This window comes from Oryctolagus cuniculus, chromosome 4 (assembly GCF_051225735.1).
Source record: "Oryctolagus cuniculus isolate XC-2025 breed Fujian yellow rabbit chromosome 4, ASM5122573v1, whole genome shotgun sequence".
Lineage (NCBI taxonomy): Eukaryota > Metazoa > Chordata > Mammalia > Lagomorpha > Leporidae > Oryctolagus > Oryctolagus cuniculus.
Genome location: NC_142870.1, coordinates 3,951,571 through 3,971,295, shown reverse-complemented (window position 1 = coordinate 3,971,295; position 19,725 = coordinate 3,951,571). Strand labels below are relative to the sequence as shown.

The 19,725-nt window shown below is 69.4% G+C and overlaps 1 protein-coding gene across 6 annotated transcripts; it reads right to left on the bottom strand.

Moving 5' to 3' along the window:
• Window positions 1-1,536: 1,536 nt before the first annotated feature.
• Window positions 1,537-18,567, bottom strand: LOC100008606 (interferon-induced GTP-binding protein Mx1). 6 transcript variants are annotated; one of them, XM_070073145.2, is made up of 15 exons: window positions 18,414-18,567; window positions 17,444-17,616; window positions 16,453-16,588; window positions 14,589-14,781; window positions 14,101-14,238; window positions 11,678-11,832; window positions 11,038-11,176; window positions 10,438-10,636; window positions 10,009-10,087; window positions 8,971-9,093; window positions 8,503-8,644; window positions 6,294-6,452; window positions 5,273-5,349; window positions 4,191-4,442; window positions 1,537-1,904 (listed from the first exon to the last, which is right to left on the bottom strand). In XM_070073145.2, the coding sequence occupies exons 3-15, from the start codon at window positions 16,555-16,557 to the stop codon at window positions 1,674-1,676; spliced, it is 1,992 nt and encodes a 663-aa protein (XP_069929246.1). In that variant the 5' UTR covers window positions 16,558-16,588; window positions 17,444-17,616; window positions 18,414-18,567; the 3' UTR covers window positions 1,537-1,673. The 6 variants fall into 6 exon arrangements, with proteins under 6 accessions (XP_069929246.1, XP_069929247.1, XP_089186643.1 ...); XM_070073146.2 differs by having other exon boundaries at window positions 18,419-18,495; XM_089330517.1 differs by lacking the exon at window positions 18,414-18,567 and adding an exon at window positions 18,264-18,407.
• Window positions 18,568-19,725: the final 1,158 nt, after the last annotated feature.

Here is a 19,725-nt window from a genome sequence, read left to right as displayed (position 1 = left end):
ACTGGCCACTCCTGTCACAGATCCCATGTTGGAAAACGCCTCCTCCGCCCGCCAGCTGACTCGGGAGACGCGGATCTCAGCCAGGACTCGGAGCCCTCGGGCCTGCAGCAGTGGGGCGGGTGCAGCCGTCCGTGACCCCTCCCCCATCCCATGTGGGCCCCGGATCGAGTCCCCCTGTCCACTTCTGATCCAGCTGCCTGCTACGGCACCTGGGAGGGAGTGGAGGATGGCCCCAGTGTCCCCCTCCCACCCCATGGGGGACCCGGATGGAGCTCCTGGCTTCCCCCCGGCCCGGGCCTGGCTGTTGTGGCCATCTGGGGAGGGAACCAGCGGATGGAAGACGGCTCGCTCTGGGTCTCCCGCTCTGTGACTCTGCCTCTCAGATGAATAAATCTGTTTTGAAAGAATGAGATCCGCCTGGCAGCTGAGCGCCTGGGGACCCACGGGGGCTCCTGCACGTGAGCGTTTCTGGGAGGCCCAGGCGCCTGACGTCACACTGATGACCCCCAGTGCTCAGCCCTGAGCGAGGCCTGGGCGTGCAGGAGCCAGAGCCACCTCCACGCACCCACCGCACTCTGCACACGGACGGGGAGGGACGGCGCACTCTGCCCTGGGGGTGGCTGGTCAGCACAGGACCGGGTAGCTCGGCGGGTCCCGGCAGGTCACCCTGGGCCAACGGCTTCCCAGGAGCGCCGACGCCACGTCGCCCTGCAACCTCTACGCATCACAGGGGCAGAGTAACGGGGCGAAGCAGAACCCAGGCCACAGGGACACCGCTGACCATCCTGGTCCTGCAGCGTCCTGAGGCATGTGCCAGCGAGCAGCGAGGGCGGGGGGATGCCCAGGGCGGCCAGAGAGGGCGCCACCTCTGGGAACCAGGGCTGCTGCCCGGCTCAGCAGGAGCGAGGGCGGGGGGATGCCCAGGGCGGCCAGAGAGGGCGCCACCTCTGGGAACCAGGGCTGCTGCCCGGCTCAGCAGGAGCGAGGGCGGGGGGATGCCCAGGGCGGCCGGGAGAGGGCGCCACCTCTGGGAACCAGGGCTGCTCCCAGCTCAGCAGGAGCGAGGGCGGGGGGATGCCCAGGGCGGCCGGGAGAGGGCGCCACCTCTGGGAACCAGGGATGCTGCCCAGCTCAGCAGGAGTGAGGCCGGGGGGGATGCCCAGGGCGGCCAGAGAGGGCGCCACCTCTGGGAACCAGGGCTGCTGCCCGGCTCAGCAGGAGCGAGGCCGGGGGGGATGCCCAGGGCGGCCAGAGAGGGCGCCACCTCTGGGAACCAGGGCTGCTGCCCGGCTCAGCAGGAGCGAGGCCGGGGGGGATGCCCAGGGCGGCCAGAGAGGGCGCCACCTCTGGGAACCAGGGCTGCTGCGGGGCTCAGCAGGAGTGAGGGCGGGGGGATGCCCAGGGCGGCCAGAGAGGGCGCCACCTCTGGGAACCAGGGCTGCTGCCCGGCTCAGCAGGAGTGAGGGTCCTGCTCCGGGCTCAGCCCACTCCGCTGCCACTTCCAGGGGCCCCCGCCCCAGCACCCGGCACCCGGCAGAGGCTCACACGTTTATTACAAAGGAGGAGAGGCTGCCGGCGTCCCCACGTGCTCTGAGCTGAGCCGCGGTTCCAGAAGGGACAGCACGGGGGGGGGGGGGGGGTCTGGGCCGCCCGCTGCCCGGCTGGCAGAGCCCTCAGCCCGGGAACTTGGCGAGCCGGCGCCGGGCCTGGGCCAGCCGCGCCAGCCGCTCCTTCAGGAACCTCCTCTTGGTGCTGGTGTCGCTGCGCTCTCTCAGCAGCCAGCCGCAGTTCTCCTTGTTGTGCAGCAGCTGCAGCATGGACTTCTGCAGCTCCTGCCCGTAGGACTGCAGCACGAAGAACTGCACGAGCATCGGGACCAGGCTGGACAGGCGGCTGCCCGTCTCCTGCAGGGAGAGCGGGGGCTGCAGGGGCCGCCCAGAGCGCCCGGAGCAGGAGCGCCCCGGGGAGGCCGGGAGAGGGGAGGGTGGCCGGGCGGCTGCCCGCTGCGCTCCCAGCAGCTCCCTGAGCGTGCACGCGGCCGCCCACGGCAGCGCTGAGCCCGCTGGGCAAAGGGCGGGGGGCCGAGGGCCACAGCCCACCCCACCACCCGCCCACAGCCCCGCCCGGCTGACGTCTGCACCCGCAGGGCTGCTCCAGGCAGAGCCAGGGCCCTGGGGCTGGGGGAGGGGCCTCGGAGCCGCCTGCAGGCACACCCCAGGTCCCAGCCTCCCCTCCCCCTCCCCAAGCCCCCATGAAAGCGTCACCTCCCGGGTCGGGCCGTTCCAGGAAGCCCCTGGTCCCAGGCTGAGCGAGCTCTGCCCCCTGTGTGCCTCGGTTTCCCCCTCCAGAACCGGCCCAGGAGCATCAGCCCTGGGAGAGGAACCCGGCCATTCCAGATACAAAATCCATTAGGGAGCGGCCAGGTGGGCGAGGAGCTCAGCCACTGTTAGCAGGAGCTGGGACAGAGCAGAGCACGTGCGTTCCGTGGACAGGGCGGGGCACAGAGAGGAGCAGGTACTCCATGGACAGGGCGGGGCACAGAGAGAGGAGAGAGGAGCAGACACTCCGTGGACAGGGCGGGGCACAGAGAGGAGCAGGCACTCCATGGACAGGGCGGGGCACAGAGAGGAGCAGGGACTCCATGGACAGGGCGGGGCACAGAGAGGAGCAGGGACTCCATGGACAGGGCGGGGCACAGAGAGAAGAGCAGGCACTCCATGGACAGGGCGGGGCACAGAGAGAAGAGCAGGGACTCCATGGACAGGGTGGGGGCACAGAGAGAGGAGCAGGGACTCCATGGACAGGGCGGGGCACAGAGAGAGGAGCAGGGACTCCATGGACAGGGCGGGGCACAGAGAGGAGCAGGGACTCTATGGACAGGGCGGGGCACAGAGAGAGGAGCAGGGACTCCATGGACAGGGCGGGGCAGAGAGAGGAGCAGGGACTCCATGGACAGGGCGGGGCACAGAGAGGAGCAGGCACTCCATGGACAGGGCGGGGCACAGAGAGGAGCAGGGACTCTATGGACAGGGCGGGGCACAGAGAGGAGCAGGGACTCTATGGACAGGGCGGGGCACAGAGAGGAGCAGGGACTCTATGGACAGGGCGGGGCACAGAGAGAAGAGCAGGCACTCCATGGACAGGGCGGGGCACAGAGAGGAGCAGACACTCCATGGACAGGGTGGGGGCACAGAGAGAGGAGCAGGCATTCTGTGGACGGGGCGGGAGCAGCACACAGAGGAGCAGACTCTCCGTGGACGGGGCGTGGACAGGACACGTCTGCAGGGACACCGCTCAGACCCCTGCTCCGCACACACAGCTCTGGGGCAGCTGTGCCCAGGAGAGCGCCAGGCACAGAAGGACAGGCTGGGGGCTCCACCTGCAGCCAGGAGGACCCTGCAGAGAGGCCAGCCGGGGGAGGGGCATGGGGCTGGGGAGGGCGGGGCCCGAGCGTGGCTCTCAGGCTGGGCAGAGGCCACATCCAGGAGGCGGCCGGCGCAGGTGACGCCCAAGAACGTGGACCTGCTGCGGCCTGCAGGCCACGTCCGGGTCCAGTGCAGGGCATTTCACGGCGGTCCCAGCAGGAAGGACGGGGAGCCGGGCCCTGCGCTGGGGCGGGGAGAAGCAGCCACGCACGCCGCGGCCCCCCGATCAGCAGGAAGCAGTGTGACCTCGGCTTGGAGCCCTGCTGCTCCCTGCGGTCTCCCGCTGCAGCCTGGGAGCACAGACGGGCGGCTCGGCCTCAGCCCGAGGACGCCCACGCCGGCCTCTGGGGCAGCCCCGCCCCGTCGGCTGCAGGGCCCAGCGCTGGGGTGTGGAGCATCTGGTCACCCAGGAGGTCCCGGGGGTTCACCTGGCCGCACCCTCACTGCCCATGCACCCCCTGAGCTGTGCTGTGTCCCTGTCCCTGGCCACGTGGCCCAGTGGACAGCTGCCACCCGCAGGGTGCAGGGCCCGGCCAGGCTGCACGGAGACCTCCAGGAAGTCCCACCCCGGAGGAGAAGCAGCCCACAGGGCACGCAAAGTCCCCGCCTCTGCTGTGTGCCTGGCGTCCAGCTGCTCCAGAGGGGCACAGCCAGGGGTGGGGGATGGAGCTGGCGGTGATGCCCCCAGAGACGGGGCAGAGCGAGGCCCGCAGAGGCACCGCAGGAGGGCAGGAGGAGCCGCTGGCCCCGCGCTCCCAGGCTCACCTGGTAGTAGGCCACCAGGTGCTCGATGATTTCGGCCAAGGAGCAGGAGTCCTGGGAGGAGCCGAGTCCGGAGGAGGAGCCGCGGAACCTCTGAGACTTCTTCTCCTCCTCGGCCTCCGCCTCCCGGACCTTCTTCAGCGCGCCCCGGTACACCTGGTCCTGGCAGTAGACGACCTGCTCCACCCGGAAGTGCAGCCGGATCTCGCGCTCGGCCTCCTTCTCCTGTTCCAGGCGGATGTCCTCGATTTTGGACTGGGGAGGAGACAAGCACAGGCAGGGGTGGGGAAGGAGCCGGCCTCACGGGGACGCAGGCGCCCGCAGGGCCTCAGGCCAGGGCAGCCCAGGGGAGGGGACGCTGCGGTCAGTGGGGCTCCCCAGGGAGGCGTGAGGGGAGCAGACCCCGCCCCAGCCCCAGTCCCCGCCCCGTGCCTGAGCTGACCCTGCCCCATTGCCCCAGTCCTGGCCCACGTCTGAGCTAATCCCCTGCCTAGTCCCCCAGTCCCCGCCCTACATGTTAGCTGACCCCGCCCCAGCCCCAATCCTCACCCCAAACTTGAGCTGACACCACTGCAGCCCCCTCCCCACACCTGAGCTGACCCGCCCCAGCCCCCGTCCCCGCCCCACACCTGAGCTGACCCCGCCCCAGCCCTAGTCCCCGCCCCACGCCTGAGCTGGCTCCGCCCCAGCCTGGGCCCTCTGAGGACACTGCTCTCAGGCCTAGGACTCAGCCCGGTCCACCTCTCCTGTGGGGCTCGGATGCCTGCCGGGGAGGAGGCCACGGCCAGCAGGGCGTCCACAGGGAGGGGGTGGGGCCAGGGCAACGTCAGCCAAGTGCCCGGGACCCCTGCTGGGCTCTCTGTGAGATGCCTGATCCAGAGCATAGGGGACCCTTGGCCTAGGGGACACAGGTGTGTCCTCCGCCCCCCCACTGGGCTGACAGCCCCATGGTGGGGGAGGGTCTCCTGTTCTCACTTCACAGAGGAGGAGCCCCCAGGCCCCGCACCTGGGGGAGGTGGGGCCGTCCCCCCACACCCACCCTGGCTCTGGCGCTGGGGCCAGGGCCTGCCACAGGCAGGGTTTACCTTGGTGGTCTTGTGCAGGTTGAAGAACTCATGGAAGTTTCTCTCTGACACATCTGTGAAGGCGGCGCGCACCATGTCTGAGGGCGGAGGAACGGAGCCAGGAGGACCGAGCAGAACAGGAGGCCACAAAATGGTCAGAGACACCGTCCCCTGCCCCTGCCCCTGCCCCTGCCCCTGCCCCTGCCCCTGGGCTCAGGACCGCCTGGGGAGAGCCCGGCCCCTCCACCTGCCCGGGCCTGGCAGCTGGGCCCACAGCGTTCACCTAAGTCCACAGGGGCCCAAAAACGTGATGTCCCGTGGGCTCCCAGGGTGTCTGGGAGGGGCCACAGGGGCCTCACGGGACCCGGCATGGAAACAGGAGTTGGTTTTGCCTCTGCTGCACACAGACTTTACTCAGAACAGGCGCCGTCCATGAACTTGGGAAGACCCCGCGCTGGGGATCCTGCAGCCTTCTGGTGGGGCGGTGGGTCTTACACACCAGCTTCTGGTGTGCAAATGTAGACACCACATGCACCTGACACCTATGGGACCCGCCCACACCACACCCACCCATCCCCTGTGCAGCCTGCCCACACCACACCCACCTGTCACCTGGGTGACCCGCCCACATCACACGCACCTGTCACCTGTGTGACCACCCACACCAGACACACCTGTCACCTGTATGACCACCCACACCACACGCACCTGTCACCTGGGTGACCCGCCCACACCACACCCACCTGTCACCTGTGGCCCGCCCACACCACACGCACCTGTCACCTGGGCATTGCCCACACCACACGCACCTGTCACCTGGGTGACCCGCCCACACCACACACTCCTGTCACCTGTGGCCCGCCCACACCACACGCACCTGTCACCTGTGGCCCGCCCACACCACACGCACCTGTCACCTGTGGCCTGCCCACACCACACACACCTGTCACCTGTGCATTGCCCACACCACACCCACCTGTCACCTGTGCATTGCCCACACCACACACACCTGTCACCTGTGGCCCGCCCACACCACACACACCTGTCACCCTGTGCAGCATGTCCTGAGCCGGCAACTCTAGGGCTCTGATGTGCTGTTTCACAATCGTCTCAAACGTCTTAAAGTTCACAAATCCCGGCAGCTCTCGGCCACGGTACTGGTTTTCAAACTTCCACAGTTGGTTCCGGATGTTACTAGAACCTGCGTGGGAAAGAGCAGCTGTGAACTCCTCAGGCGATCGTCCGCGTTTCAGGATGCGATTCCACTCTGGGTCCGGGGCGTGAGAGTGCCAAGGAAACAGGAAGTCGGCCGAGCCCCAGACGGAGCAGTGCCTGGAGGTGCGGGGAAGACCTCCGTTCCAGGTCCGGTCCCTGTGCCCCAGGGCCGCAGGGAGAGGGCCCAGGCCGGGAAAGCAGCATAGACAAGAGCAAAACCGGCGAGACCTCGCCACGGCCCTGCACTGCCCCAGGTGCCGCCTGGGGCCAGGGAGCAGCAGGCACGGCCTTGACACTGGAACCCGTACACCTCGGGTGGGAACCGTCACCGTCACCACCTGACGACACGGCCATGGGCATAGCAGCTGCAGCGTGGACGCTGGACCCGGCCACCGTGGTAGGATGGTCACGGCTGAGGGACAGCGGCCCGGGCACAGCAGGTACAGCCATGGACACTGGACCTGGCCCACCGCGGTGCGTACGGTCACGGCTGAGGGGTAGTGGCCAGGTGTCAGCAGGTACAGCCATGGACACTGGATCTGGCCCACTGCGGTGGGTACGGTCACGGCTGAGGGGCCAGGTGTCAGCAGGTGCAGCCATGGACACTGGATCTGGCCCACTGCGGTGCGTACGGTCACAGCTGAGGGACAGCGGCCAGGGCACAGCAGGTGCAGCCATGGACACTGGACCTGGCCCACTGGGGTGGGTACGGTCACAGCTGAGGGACAGCGGCCAGGGCACAGCAGGTGCAGCCATGGACACTGGATCTGCCCCACTGCGGTGGGTACGGTCACAGCTGAGGGACAGTGGCCGGGGCGCAGCAGGTGCACTGCGTGATGGGAGCCCCTCTGGGAACCTGCGGTTCTTTTCACTCTCTGCTCCCCAGGGGGTGGAGGGACCCTGCAGGGCTGGAGCCTCCCAAGGGCCCCCTCCTCACCCCACCGAGTGAAGAACCGGGGCGGAGCCTGGCGCCCCCTGCTGGCTGGCTGGCGTCCCCCCAGGAGTGATCACGGAGGAGAAATCCCTACAGGAGCCCACCCGGTGCAGGCAGGAGAGGCCTTTGCTGCATTCAAGGCTGCACCCGGCGGCTCCACCCTTGGCCACGCCCACGTGCTCACCCCTGGCGGCCACCAGGACTCCCTGCCCATCTCGCGCTCCAGCCCCGGGAGCAAGGGCGCCTCTACCTCATCTCTATGGATTCGCCCATCTGGACGCTGCCTGGGGTGGCCCGGGCCCCAGCAGCCACGCCGCCTGCCTCCTGGGCCCCTGCAGACCCACGGTGCAGCTGCGCGTCTGCCTCCATGGCTGCCATGATGGAATCCCGGCAGCCACGTGCCGGGCTGGAGACCCCAGCAGGTGCATGGGGCCATGTCCACGGCATTGCGTCATCACACAGGCCTTGGGCTTCTGCTCCATGGGCCACGTCCACGGCACTGCGTCATCTCACAGGTCGTGGCTCCTGCTCCATGGGGGAGGACGGCAGCTCCCGCGGCCGTCTGGCTCCGGCCGGTCCATGGCCATCCTCTCTTGAGGGTCCCCTGCACTCAGACGCTGGCTGACCCGGGCCAGTGACAGGAACGGGACAAACGGGGAGTTTGTGTCCCTGGCTCCTCACTGCGCCCACCCTCACCGCCTGCGTGCATCTCCCTCTCGGGCTCAGCCCGCACCCCGGTCTGTGACTGCATTGCTGCTGTGCCCTGTCTCTGTGCCCCCAACTCCAGTGCCGAAACCTGACCCCCAGCGTGGTGGGGCAGCAGGGGCGTCTCTGGGCAGCGCTGAGGTCCCAGGGCTCTGCCCTCCCCAAGGGGACCTGCCTTGATCCAGGAGCCCCAGGGGCTCCCCTGACCATCCCCACGCAAGGACACCACCAGGGGGCGCTGTCTGTGGGGCGGGGCAGACAGAGCTCGCCCCAGACCGGGATCTGGTGGAGCCGGGACTGGGCCCCGCCAGCCTCCAGAACCGGCACCAGGGAGGCCCCGCCGTCCGCGATCACTGGTGACGGCTCTGGGCCAGCCCCCGTGAGCCGCGACACTCACCTGCCTTGAAATTCTTCTCGATCACGCTCTCCCATTTGCAGAACTCGGCCCTCAGCTTGGTGAACAGCCGGGTTTCGTTCTCCCGGACGACCTCCTCCCCTTGAATGAGGGCAGTGATGTCCTGATTAAATGCGTTGATTTTCTGTGGCGGGGAGAGGCATCGGGGTCAGCAGAGGTGCACGCACACGCGTGGGCTGGTATGCACTGTGTGCACGCGGGGTGGGGAGCTGGGAAGGAGGAGGCTCCGCCCTGGGACCCACTCCCCTGACCGCCCGGGGGGGCCTGGGTGGGCTCAGGGCCAGAGCCAATGAAGGAGCGACCGTCTCCTGCAGGCCCCGCCTCCCGCGCCCAGCCCTCCCCTCCCATTGGTTCTCTGCCCTGTCCGTCTTGGAGGACTAGGCGGGCCTGCTGCACGCAGATCTGGGCCTTGCAGGCAGAGCGGGGCAGCTGTGGGCGGGCCGCGCTCACGTCAATCAGGAAGAGCAGCCTGTCGCTGTCGTCCTCGGGGATGTCCACGCCGAACTTCTGCAGCTCCTCCGTGCACTGCTCGTGGTTCTGCTTGATCTGCTTCTCCAACAGGGGCAGCGTTTTCTGCGGAGGGGAGAAAGGCCGGATGTGCCGGCGAGCCCGCGAGGGGGCGGGGCCCGGCTCCTCTGCAAGGGGCGCGGCTCCCCTGAGGGCGCCTCCCGCCCCCGGTCTCTCCCGAGGGGCCCAGGGCAGCCCGGCCTCCTTCCAGCCCCAGGCCCAGCTCCTGGCAAGCAGCTGGGCACCAGGCCCAGGCGCCCGCGTGGCTTGGAGGCCGCCCCAGAAGAGCAGCCACTGCCACGACCCGGCCACGGGAGCTCCTGCAGGCAGCACAGAGACCCCGTGTGGGGTAGGTCCTGGAACAGGGGCCCCCGGAGCCACTGCAGATCTGCAAACCTCAACAAGAAGTGGCCGGGAACTTCTGCTCCAGGCCTCACGGTGGCGCCAACAGGCCCAGCCTCCTGCTGCGTGAGCAGCCCTGTGGTGAGCAGGACTCCGGGGCCGTGGCACCCAGGACAGACCGGGCCTCAGGGCACTGGTCCAGAGAAGGAGACCTGAGCCTGCCCCGTCTGGACCCGAGCTGCTGCGGAAGCCCGGGCAGGGGCCGATAACCGAGCGCCCGCCTCCCACATGAGGGGGCCCAGGCAGCTCCCCACTCACTCCCGGCTCAGGGACATCGACCTGCAGTCCCGGGGCTCCCTGGCCACGCACGGAGGCCTGGAACTGTGGCCCAGCAGAGCAGAAAGAGCCCAGGCGAGCTCTGACCCACAGCCAGCCCCAAATGGCCAGTCGCCCACGTCCACCTGGCTGGGGGTCCCCAACTCCCCCCGCTGAGGACTGAAAGTGGGGCACACTGGCGGCTCCCCAGAGTCAGGCCTTCCCTCCTAGCCCCATCTTGCACCCAGGCTTCCAGGAAGGCCCCGAGGCCGGCACTGCAGCCCTGTGCCGGGCTCCGCCGGGAGAGCGCCCGCGCGTGCTTACACAGATGTGTTCAATCAGCTCGGTGCTCAGTCTCTCGGCCAGGCTGGGCACCGTGGCCCTGCCCTCCTCCAGAAGAACCCTGCACAGGACACAGAGACGGGGCCGGGTCGGAACCAGGCCTGCACAGGACACAGAGACGGGGCCGGGTCGGAACCAGGCCTGCACAGGACACAGAGTCGGGGCCGGGTCGGAACCAGGCCTGCACAGGACACAGAGTCGGGGCCGGGTCGGAACCAGGCCTGCACAGGACACAGAGTCGGGGCCGGGTCGGAACCAGGCCTGCACAGGACACAGAGACGGGGCCGGGTCGGAACCAGGCCTGCACAGGACACAGAGACGGGGCCGGGTCGGAACCAGGCCTGCACAGGACACAGAGACGGGGCCGGGTCGGAACCAGGCCTGTGCGGCCAGCGGGGGCTCGGCGCGCACCTGAAGTGGGGGTGCTCCTGGAAGAAGGCCCGCTCCCTCTGCAGGGCCTGCTCCAGGCTCAGCCGCTCCTGGATGTCCTGCTGCCCGCGGCACTTCACCACCGTGTAGCCCTTCTTCAGGTGGAACACGAGGTTCCGCGCCACGTCCACCACCTTGTCCTCCGTGCCCCTGTCCACCAGGTCAGGCTTCGTCAGGATGCCTGCGGGCAGGGACTTCCGGTCAGAGCCGCCCCGGGGAAAGCTCAGTGCAGGGCCGGCCGCGGGCGCCAGGGTTCCTCCCCGCCTGGCTTCCCGGAGATGAACCCCCGACAGCCTACAGGGAGAGCGGCAGGGGCCCCTGGAACAGGCTCTGGCCACGCTCCTTCCCATGGCCCCAGGACGGACAGGCCACCCTCTGAGTCTCCCCACTGGGCCTGCTGACGCAGGAAGACAGGGGCCACGCATCACCTGGGGCCCCCAGATGTCTGGGGAGCTGCTGGCCATGGCCTCCCTGGGCACCCTCAGCAGGTGCACCTGGGCAGAGCCGCGCCCCCACGCCGGCTCGCCTGGATTCCTGGGGCTCCCCCGGCACCCGCTCAGGCTCAGCCCCGCGCCTTCTCACCAATGGTCCTGTCCCCATCGGGGTCCACCTCCTGGGCCATGCTCAGCGCCTCGGTGGTGGCGATGTCCACGTTGCTGGGGACCACGACCAGGTTGATGGTCTCCTGCCTCTGGATGTATTTCCTGATGAGCGCCTTGATCTGCACAAGGAGAGAGGGGCCCCGCGACTCCGTGACGCAGCGACTCCCTGGGCCCGGCCGTGCCCTGGCCTCACCCAGACTCGCAGGGCGACACCTGCAGAGCCCTGAGCCCCGGGGCTCCTGCCCGGACGGCCGAGGGCCGAGCCTCAGAGACACCACGGTACTCGGCCCAGCCACTCTCCCCGGGACCAGCCTTGCGCTGCAAAACAGGAGCTGCACCCTGCTGCTGCCCTCTCCAGGTGAGGCCCTGGTGCCATAACCACGCCCACTGCTGATGCTCCTCCTCCCACAGGGCCCCGCCCCACCCCGCGTCAGACACAGCCCTCTGCCTCCAGCCACAGCCAGGCTGGAGAGCAAACCACGGGGCACAGCTCTGCCCTCGGCCCCACTTCCTCAGAGGTTCCCACTGAGCCGGGCAGAGACTGGTGACCACAGGCCCCGACTCGCCTCTGCCCTCCCCAGGCGCGCCCAGGCCCAGGGGGAAGGGTGCGGGTGTCTCACCTGGTGCCCGATGTCCGCGGGCTGGCCGCCCACGGCCACCCTGGTGATGCCGGGCAGGTCGATGAGGGTCAGGTCCGGCACGAGCGGGGAGCTGACCTCCAGGCTGATGAGCTCGGAGCTGATGCCCAGCCCCTCCCCGGCGATCACGTTCTGGGCTGCAGGAGGCACAGGGAGCGGCGGGGCTCGGGCTGGCACCTGCTCCCCTGGGAGAGGCCCCGCGGCTCCTGCCAGGGCCCAGGGCTGGAGAGGAGCGGGGTGCACACCTCGCTGTCCCCGGTCAGAGCCAAAGCCCCGGCACTGCTCCTCCGCAGGCTGACCCCTGGGGTCAGAGCCCAGTGTCCTCACAGCCCCCGGGGGTCCCGTCCTCGGGAGGGCGGGGAGGCGAAGGCTTCCCGAGACCCCCGAGTCCCCCCTGAGGTCACAGCAAATGAGGGAAAACCACAGGAAGCAGGGGATTCCCGACAGGAACTGCCAAGCTCCGCGGGGACCTGGCCTGCGTGGGCCCGAGCCACGCCAGGCGTCGCGGCCACGACTCGGCTGTGGCCTGCTCCCTCCTCAGGCCCACAGGTGCAGGTGCAGGGCCCGGGTCTGCGTGTGCAGCCTGGCAGCCAAGCGCCCCGCTCTCTGCCCACGAGGCACCAGCCTCCCACCCGGGCTGGGACCACAGCCACGCACGCGGCGCCCCATCTGCTGGGTTCCCCTGCGGCGGCTGGCCACGCCATCACCTGCAGCTAAGTTCCGGCCGGGGTTCCTGCGAGAGTGCTGGGGGCAGCTCCAAGGAGGCCGAAATCAGCCGGGACGGGCCTGTTGCCCTTGGCCCACTGGCAGGAGGGTGGCCATGCCTACAGTGCCACAGGGGCTTCAGCGACAGAGGCCATGTCCTCTGGAGCCTCAAGGCTGAGACCACAGCCCCAGTGCAGCTCTGGTCCGCCCCCTGCAGGCGCCCAGGAGAGGGCGGAAGCTCCTGTGTGCGGTCCACCATGCCGTGTGCACGGGGACACCACTGTCCCTTCCGTCCTGCACCCACACCCACGGGCAGGGTCGTCTCCCCGTGTCCCCTGTCAAGGCAGGGTCTGCTCCTTACAACTGGGCTCGCCCTGGGACGCTGGCCCGCGGCCCCCATGCCCTGTGATGGCCGCAGCAATGCAGGGCCTGCAAGACCTGCCCCGCGCACCTCTGGGACAGACCCCAGGTGGGGAGGGCCTGGCCACTCCTCCTGAGCCCAGCCACGCCCCCAGTGCCTTCCCTCTGCTCCGCTGACATGTGAGACAGGCAGGGGCAGCCCTGGGGCTGGGCTCGCCAACACACAGTCCTGTGTGCAGCCACAGCCGGCCTCACCCACAGCACGAAAAGAGCACCGTGGCCGTGGCCGTGTCTGCGTCTGCGTCCATGTCCGTGTCCGCGTCCGTGTCCCCGGAGGCCTGGGTCTGTAAGGCGCTCCACCCACGCCGCCCACGGCAGGCCCGGGCCAGCCTTTCCCCCTGCCCCCGGTCCACAGCAGCCAGAGGAGCTGGGGAGGCGCCGTCACTCGGGAGCCTCCTGCGGCCGCTACTGGGGCTCTCGCTCCCGGGCCAGGGGTCAGCGCACAGGGCCTCTCCGCAGCTGGAACGCGGAAACCCCGTGTCCCACAGCACACACGTCTCCAGGAACTGCTAGAAGACGCTTGTGTGAATGAATTCCAGCGTTTCCGTCAGGACAGAACTTATTTCTAATTCTGTTTTTCCTTGAAGTTTATAAAAATATATTTTTTTATTTGGGAGGCTGACAGACAGCCCATGTGTGTAGGCTCTCAGCCCTGGGACCCTCACCCCTGGACCCTCAGCCCTGGCACCCTCAGCCCTGGGACCCTCAGCCCTGGACCCTCAGCCCTGGGGCCCTCAGCCCTGGCACCCTCAGCCCTGGACCCTCAGCCCTGGGGCCCTCGGCCCTGGGACCCTCAGCCCTGGGGCCCTCAGCCCTGGACCCTCAGCCCTGGGGCCCTCAGCCCTGGCACCCTCAGCCCTGGACCCTCAGCCCTGGACCCTCAGCCCTGGGGCCCTCAGCCCTGGCACCCTCAACCCTGGGACCCTCAGCCCTGGACCCTCAGCCCTGGACCCTCAGCCCTGGGGCCCTCAGCCAGCCCTTGTACAGGATCTTGAGAGGAGCCCTGTCCCACACGACCCCGTCAGTCCGCAGAGGGCCCAGGGTGCGAGTCCTCCGTGTTTCTGGGTCACAGGGCTCTCGGTGCGTCCTGACGCTGCTGTCAGATCCACCCGGGGCCCGGGGCTCAGGCAGGAAAGGAAGGAAACGCCCAGGAGGCTGAGTGCCCCTGGGGAGGGGTCCCCAAGGCAGCAGCAGCGCCCAGGACGGGGCGGGCGGTCTCGGGAGCCCCCCACCGCCCGGGTGTGGCCAGGACCAGCAGGGGAGGAGGCCCGGGCTCTCACCTTTAGTCACTGCGGGCTCCACCTGCGCGGGGTCGCAGAGCTCCACCTCCTGGTCCTGGTAGCTGACCCGGCCCCTCCACTCGGCTTCCGCGGGCAGCTTCTTCAGCCTCAGCACCAGAGGGCACCGCGTGACAATGCCTAGGGGGCCAGGCCCGGGTCAGCTCGCACCTGCCCCTGCCCTGCAGGCCTGAGCCCACACTTGTCAACCCCCAGGCGGTCACCGCTGGGGGGACGGTGACGAGGCAGAACCTCCCGCCGCCCCCTTGCTGCTCACGCACGCTCTCTGCGTGACCTCAGGAACCGCCTAGGACAGGCAGCCCGGCGCCCTCTGACCCCGGGGCCCGCAGGCTTCCTCAGGCTGCCCGGTGGGAAACCCCTGTAGGCCCCGAAGCCCCCACCCTGCTCCCCGCCCTCCCCGACTGAGCACCTGCCAGGGCCCTCTCTGCCCCGCGTCCCAGCTGTCCTGGAAGGAGAGGGAGGGGCCTCACCGCTGCCCCTGGGGAGGGCCACACCCGACAGGGCCTCCAGCACGGAGCTCTTGCCCGAGCTCTGGTCCCCGATGACGGCGATGGCGGGCAGCGCCAGGTCCTGCTCCACGCCCAGGGCCCGCAGGGAGTCGATGAGGTCGATGCACGGGCGCACCCTCTCCTCGTACTGGGCGTACAGGTTGTTCTCAGGCCCCTGCGGACGGGAAGGCAGAGGACTCTGGGCAGCCGTGGGTGCAACGTCCGAGCAGCCAGCCCCAGCGAGCCGAGCAGGTTCGGGATTCTCCAAGGAGAGCAGGTGCAGGGGCAGGGGCAGGCTCCAGCGGGAAGAGCACCCAGGAGGGCTTCTGGGGTGGCTTCACGCGTCGTGGAAACGCAAAGCAAAGACTCAGGGACCTCCTGAGCCCTGACCTGGGAACAGGAGGGCACTGCACCGGGCACCAGGACCACACTGCTCACCACCAGCGCCAGGAACCCCGCGAGGATCGCGGCCCCACGTGCGGTGCTGAGCACCGAGGGGCGAACGGAGACGGACGCTGCGTTCCTACAGCAGCGAGGCAGGTGCGGGGACGGCGGGATGACGCTGCTCAGCCCGCAGAGGACCTGACAGTCTAAGCGCGGTAACAACGCCTTTAGGAGTGAAAGTGGGGGCCAGCCGTGTGCTGGACACGGTCACCCCCACCTGGGGTGCTGGCCTCCCATGGGGCGCCTGTTTGAGTCCACTGCTCCCCTTCTGATCCAGCTCCCTGCTGGCGCCCCTGGGAAAGCAGCAGGAGACGGCCCAGTGCTTGGGCCCCCGCACCACTGGGAGACCTGGGTGAGGTCCTGGACGCTGGCATCAGCCTGACCCAACCCCGGCCATGGTGGCCCCGTGAGGGGTGAACCAGCAGATCAGAGCTGTCTGTGTGTGTGTTTCTACCTGTCACACACGTGAGCAAGTCTCTGTACACACAGAAGTGGAGCAGCAACCACCTCAGACGTACAGACCTCTGAGCGCCCCGCAGCCCCCAGCCCCCCAGCCCCGGCTCTGTGGGGGATCCTCCAGGCGGCAGGGAGAGCTCCCGGCTGGATCCGGACCTCACCCGGAGGAGGGGTCAGCACCTCAGCTCCTCCTGGGACTTCAGTGTCTGGAAGGGACCGGACTGTCCCAGCCCAACACCGACCGTGCACGGTGGGGTGTGTGACGTGGGAGGTCAGGGGCTCGGCCAGACCGGGCGCAGCCTGCGGCGGCAGGGTGCCTAGCGCGCATTGAGGAGCGAGTTTCCACCTGGAGGCAGACCTACTCGGTGAAAGACGCCTACTGTGTGCACGCAAAAGTTACATAAATAAAGCCACCGAGGGGCAGGCGGCATCACCGGGCACGCCCTGGGACCTGGGCGGCAGCTGCCATGGCCCCTCCCGGGGGTCACAGGCAGCCCACCTCCGGCTCAGCCCATCTCAGGGTGTTCGTCCAGGCGTGAGCGGCAGGGAAGCCCCCCGAGGTCCGGCGGGAACGGCAGTGCAGGGACTCAGCGCAGAGGCTCGTGGGGTTCCCCCCAAAACGTCTTGGTTTGGGGGAGACAGCACGTGGCTGCTCAATGGAGCTCACAACGCAGTGAGCAGGCCCAGGGCTGAGCGGAGGCCGGGCCGAGGTTGGCAGGGACGGCCCTGGCTGCTTGTCCTGCCTGAGCCCCAGCGCCTGTCCAGGCTCCCAGAGCCAGGTGGCCCTGGCGGCCAGAGTGCACGGAGGCCATCTTCCTGCCCTGGTGGCCCAGAGAGCGGGGAGGACGCGGAGGCAGCAGGAGGGCGGCCGCTGCCCTGTGGAAGGGGACAGCCCTCAGCAGGACACGCCCGTGTCCCCAGGCGCACCTGCCGGGCGGCCACTTACCCTGGGCTGCGCGCTCTCTGCCGGGTGAGCGTCTCCATTCAGTGTCGCTGCACTGGGCTCAGCGGCTGAATCCGGACTCCTGGATTCCACCCCAGACTGCACCATCTTCCTCCGGTGTCTCCTGCGACGCTGTGTGCTGCGAGGAAGCGGGAGTCAGCCAGGCCTGCACGCCGAGCCCCGGCAGAGGGCCTGGGCCATTGCCCTGCCCAGACTCCATGGTGCCTGCCCCTCCCCCGGGCCAGCCCTGGCCCCTGAGCACCATGGCTCTGCTACCTAGAAACGGAGACAGGGAGGCGCTCTGCGAGGGGGAGGGGTGGGGACCAGAGCTGATCCACTAGGGGGTGCTAGGGAGGCGCTCAGAAGTGCTGTCTGTGGTCCCTGCTGTGTGTGAGGGAGGGGCGTCTCCCCAGGCCTGGATCCCCAGCAGCAGGGTCCTGCTCCCCAGGCCCCTTCCGGAATCCTCTGTGTGGGGTCCTGCCCCCTGGGCATCCCCAGCCCCGCAGGGTGGGCGGAGCCCCGCAGGTGCCTCTCTGGGCCTCCTCCTCTCCCAGCCGCCCTGGGGTCTCCCCGCCAGCCCCCCGCCCCAGGACCAGTGAGGACCTGGAGCCGGCACTTCCCAGGAGCCCGCCCCGCCCCACCGCAGAAACTCCCAGTCCGCGGGGCCCACTCGGAGACCCCAGGAAACTTCCTCAGCGCCCCGCCCCCTGACCGGAGACCCCTCCCGACTCCAGCCCCTCCCCCTTCTCTGGCTGCAGGAATTTGAAAAGAGCCAGGACAGGTGGCAGGTTCAAGTTTTACCGCGTCATTCCGGGCGGGCCGCTCCGGGGGCCAGCACCTGGGGTGGTCGGAGCCCATCCACCGTGGCCCTCGCTCCCGTGACGTCACCCGCCCGCGAGAGGACGCGCACTGCCCTCACCTCTTCTCCACCAGGAAGCCCCGCTGCGTGCGCCCCTCTCCCGGCTGGAGCGCGGACCCCAGCGGCGACACTCACCGCTCCTAGCTCAGCGCCAGAAGCCGCGGTCCGGGCTCCTCCGGTTTTATGAGGCGCCGGCTCCGCCTCCAGCTCCGCCCAGGGCCACGGAGAAATGAAACTTGGCGGACCCTCAGGGACCAAGAGCGGGGGCGGGGACAGGGGTCACAGAAGGAAATCCAGAGCAGCCCATCCTGCAGGAGAGAAACGAAACTCAGTGGCCAAGGGGGTGGGCTGGGCGCCCAGCGCAGCCCCCTCCATGCCCATCCTGGCTGCCCGCGGGAAATGCAGGTCCTGGGGCCCCAAGCCCGGACCTCCTGGGTCTAACCCTCAGGGAGGGGCGGAAGCCCAGGACCTGGGTCTCATCAGAGGCTTCTGAGGCCCTGGCCCGGCTGCTGCCCCCACAGCCCACTTCACACGCCCCCGGGGGAAGGGCAGGCCCACTTCACCCCGACCAGAGGGAGGCCCAGGAGCCGCCAGGCCCCCGGGAGGCGGCAGCACCGCGGTCCCCGTGCAGGGCTTTATCCCCTCGGCTGCGCCCTGGCCTCTGCTCCCGGCTACACCCGCGGGAGCTCACAGTCGTCCCCCTGGGCCGAGACCCTGGCGCCGAGAGCGCTGGGTGTCAAACGCCCCGCACCATCTCCAGCTTTTGCCCCTAAATGAACTCCTGTAACTCGTCTTCCCCGCATGGACCCTGCAAGGTGCCCGTCTCTGCGGAAGAATCCCGGGTTCCTGTGGCTCCACGGAGCCCCCAGCGCGTGGCCCTGGGCCGGGCTGCCCTGCAGGTGCAGGCCGGTTCTTTCCGGCTCAGCACCGCTGCTCCTGGACCCCAGGCGCGCACTTCCCAGGCCTGGCGTGGTCGCTGCCGGCCCGCCGCTGCAGGGCCCCCAGGGCTCCGGGTTCCGCGGTGGGCAGCCCCCCCCCCGCCCCTCTCGGGCCCCCCACTCTGCGTGGCCAGGAGACAGCCTGGTCCTCCCCCGAGCTTGGTCACCGCGCCTGCGTCATCGCGCTCGGCCCCTCCCCCGCTCATTTCCATGCTCCGCGTTCATTTTCAGTTTCCGTTTCCTCTGAGGTTGCCAGAAACTCAAGTCGGGTGGGCAGCCGGGGTGGGCGTGGGGCGGAGCCTGGAGCGGGGAGGTGGGGCGGAGCCTCCACGAGTGGGTGGGGCCCGGGCTCGGTTGGAGCGGGGAGGGGAGGGCGGTGCCGAGAAGAGAGGCGGGGCCGTGGAGTAGGCGGGGCCAGGAGACCCTGGAGGAGGCTGAAGGGGGCGTGGCCGGGAGACGGGGCGGAGCCTGGCGAGGTCGGGGGCCGGGAGCTGGGTTTTGGTTGGAGAGAGTCTGAGTCTGGAGCAGGTGGTGGAGCTGGGAGGAGGGGCGGATCCAGGAAGAGGGGCGGGGCCTCCACGAGTGGGTGGGGCCCGGGCTCGGTTGGAGCGGGGAGGAGAGAGGCGGTGCCGTGGAGTGGGCGGAGCCTGTGGAGGGGCGGTCCCGGGGGAAGGGGCTGATGGAGGGGGCAGTGGGGTTGGGAGACCCTGGAGGAGGCAGAAGGGGGGGCGTGGCCGGGAGCAGGGTTTGGTTTTGGGGAGAGTCTGAGTCTGGAGCAGGTGCTGGAGCTGGGAGGAGGGGCGGATCCAGGAAGAGGGGCGGGGCCGGAAACAGGGGTCACCTAGAGAGGAGGGAGCAGGTGGGTGGGGCCGTGGTCGGGGTCCCCTGGTTCTGGCCAGATGCCGCTGGTGCCCCGCAGGTTTGCGCTGTCCGGGGGTCGCGGGATGCGGAGCGGATGCTGTGCCCACGTCCGGGCCCGCCGTGTCCCGGGGGCAGAGCCGGATCAGTCGCCCCGGTCCAGCCTGGATGCCCGTCCAGGGCGCGGGTCACCTGTGGGTCTCGTCTTCTCCTCCGCTTGTGACCCGTGTCCCAGAGGCGGCCCCCGGTCCCGCACGCTGGCCTCGCTGGGAGCTGGATGGCCGCAGGGTCTGGGGCCGCCTAGGGACCCCGCACAGAGCCCGCGCTGACCCCCACTTCTCTGTGTCTACCAGGTCCGCAAGGCAGGGCCAGGGCGGGCACGGAGGCTGAAAGCCGGGTGTGCGGGCGCAGCCGCGGGGGCGGGCGAGCGGGGCCCAGGCTCGCAGGCCTGGCTTTGAGGGAGCGGGAAGGCACCGTGGCCTCTGCAAAACCGCGCCTCCCCTTAGGGCCGCTGTCCGCGGGCACCCACGCAGGAGCAAGTTTCCCGTCTCCCGGTCGGAGCGTGGGCTCTGCCCGCCCGCCAGCCCCTCGTGGGGCAGTGACCTGGGGCCACGCCGCGCC

Coding starts and splice junctions, on each gene's coding strand:
- LOC100008606 (XM_051838020.3), bottom strand. Junction 14,239..14,588: donor GGCCCTCCCCAGGGGCAGCG/GTGAGGCCCCTC, acceptor CTGGCCCCCTAG/GCATTGTCACGCGGTGCCCT. Junction 5,350..6,293: donor CATGCTGCACAGGGTGACAG/GTGTGTGTGGTG, acceptor CTCCGCCCTCAG/ACATGGTGCGCGCCGCCTTC.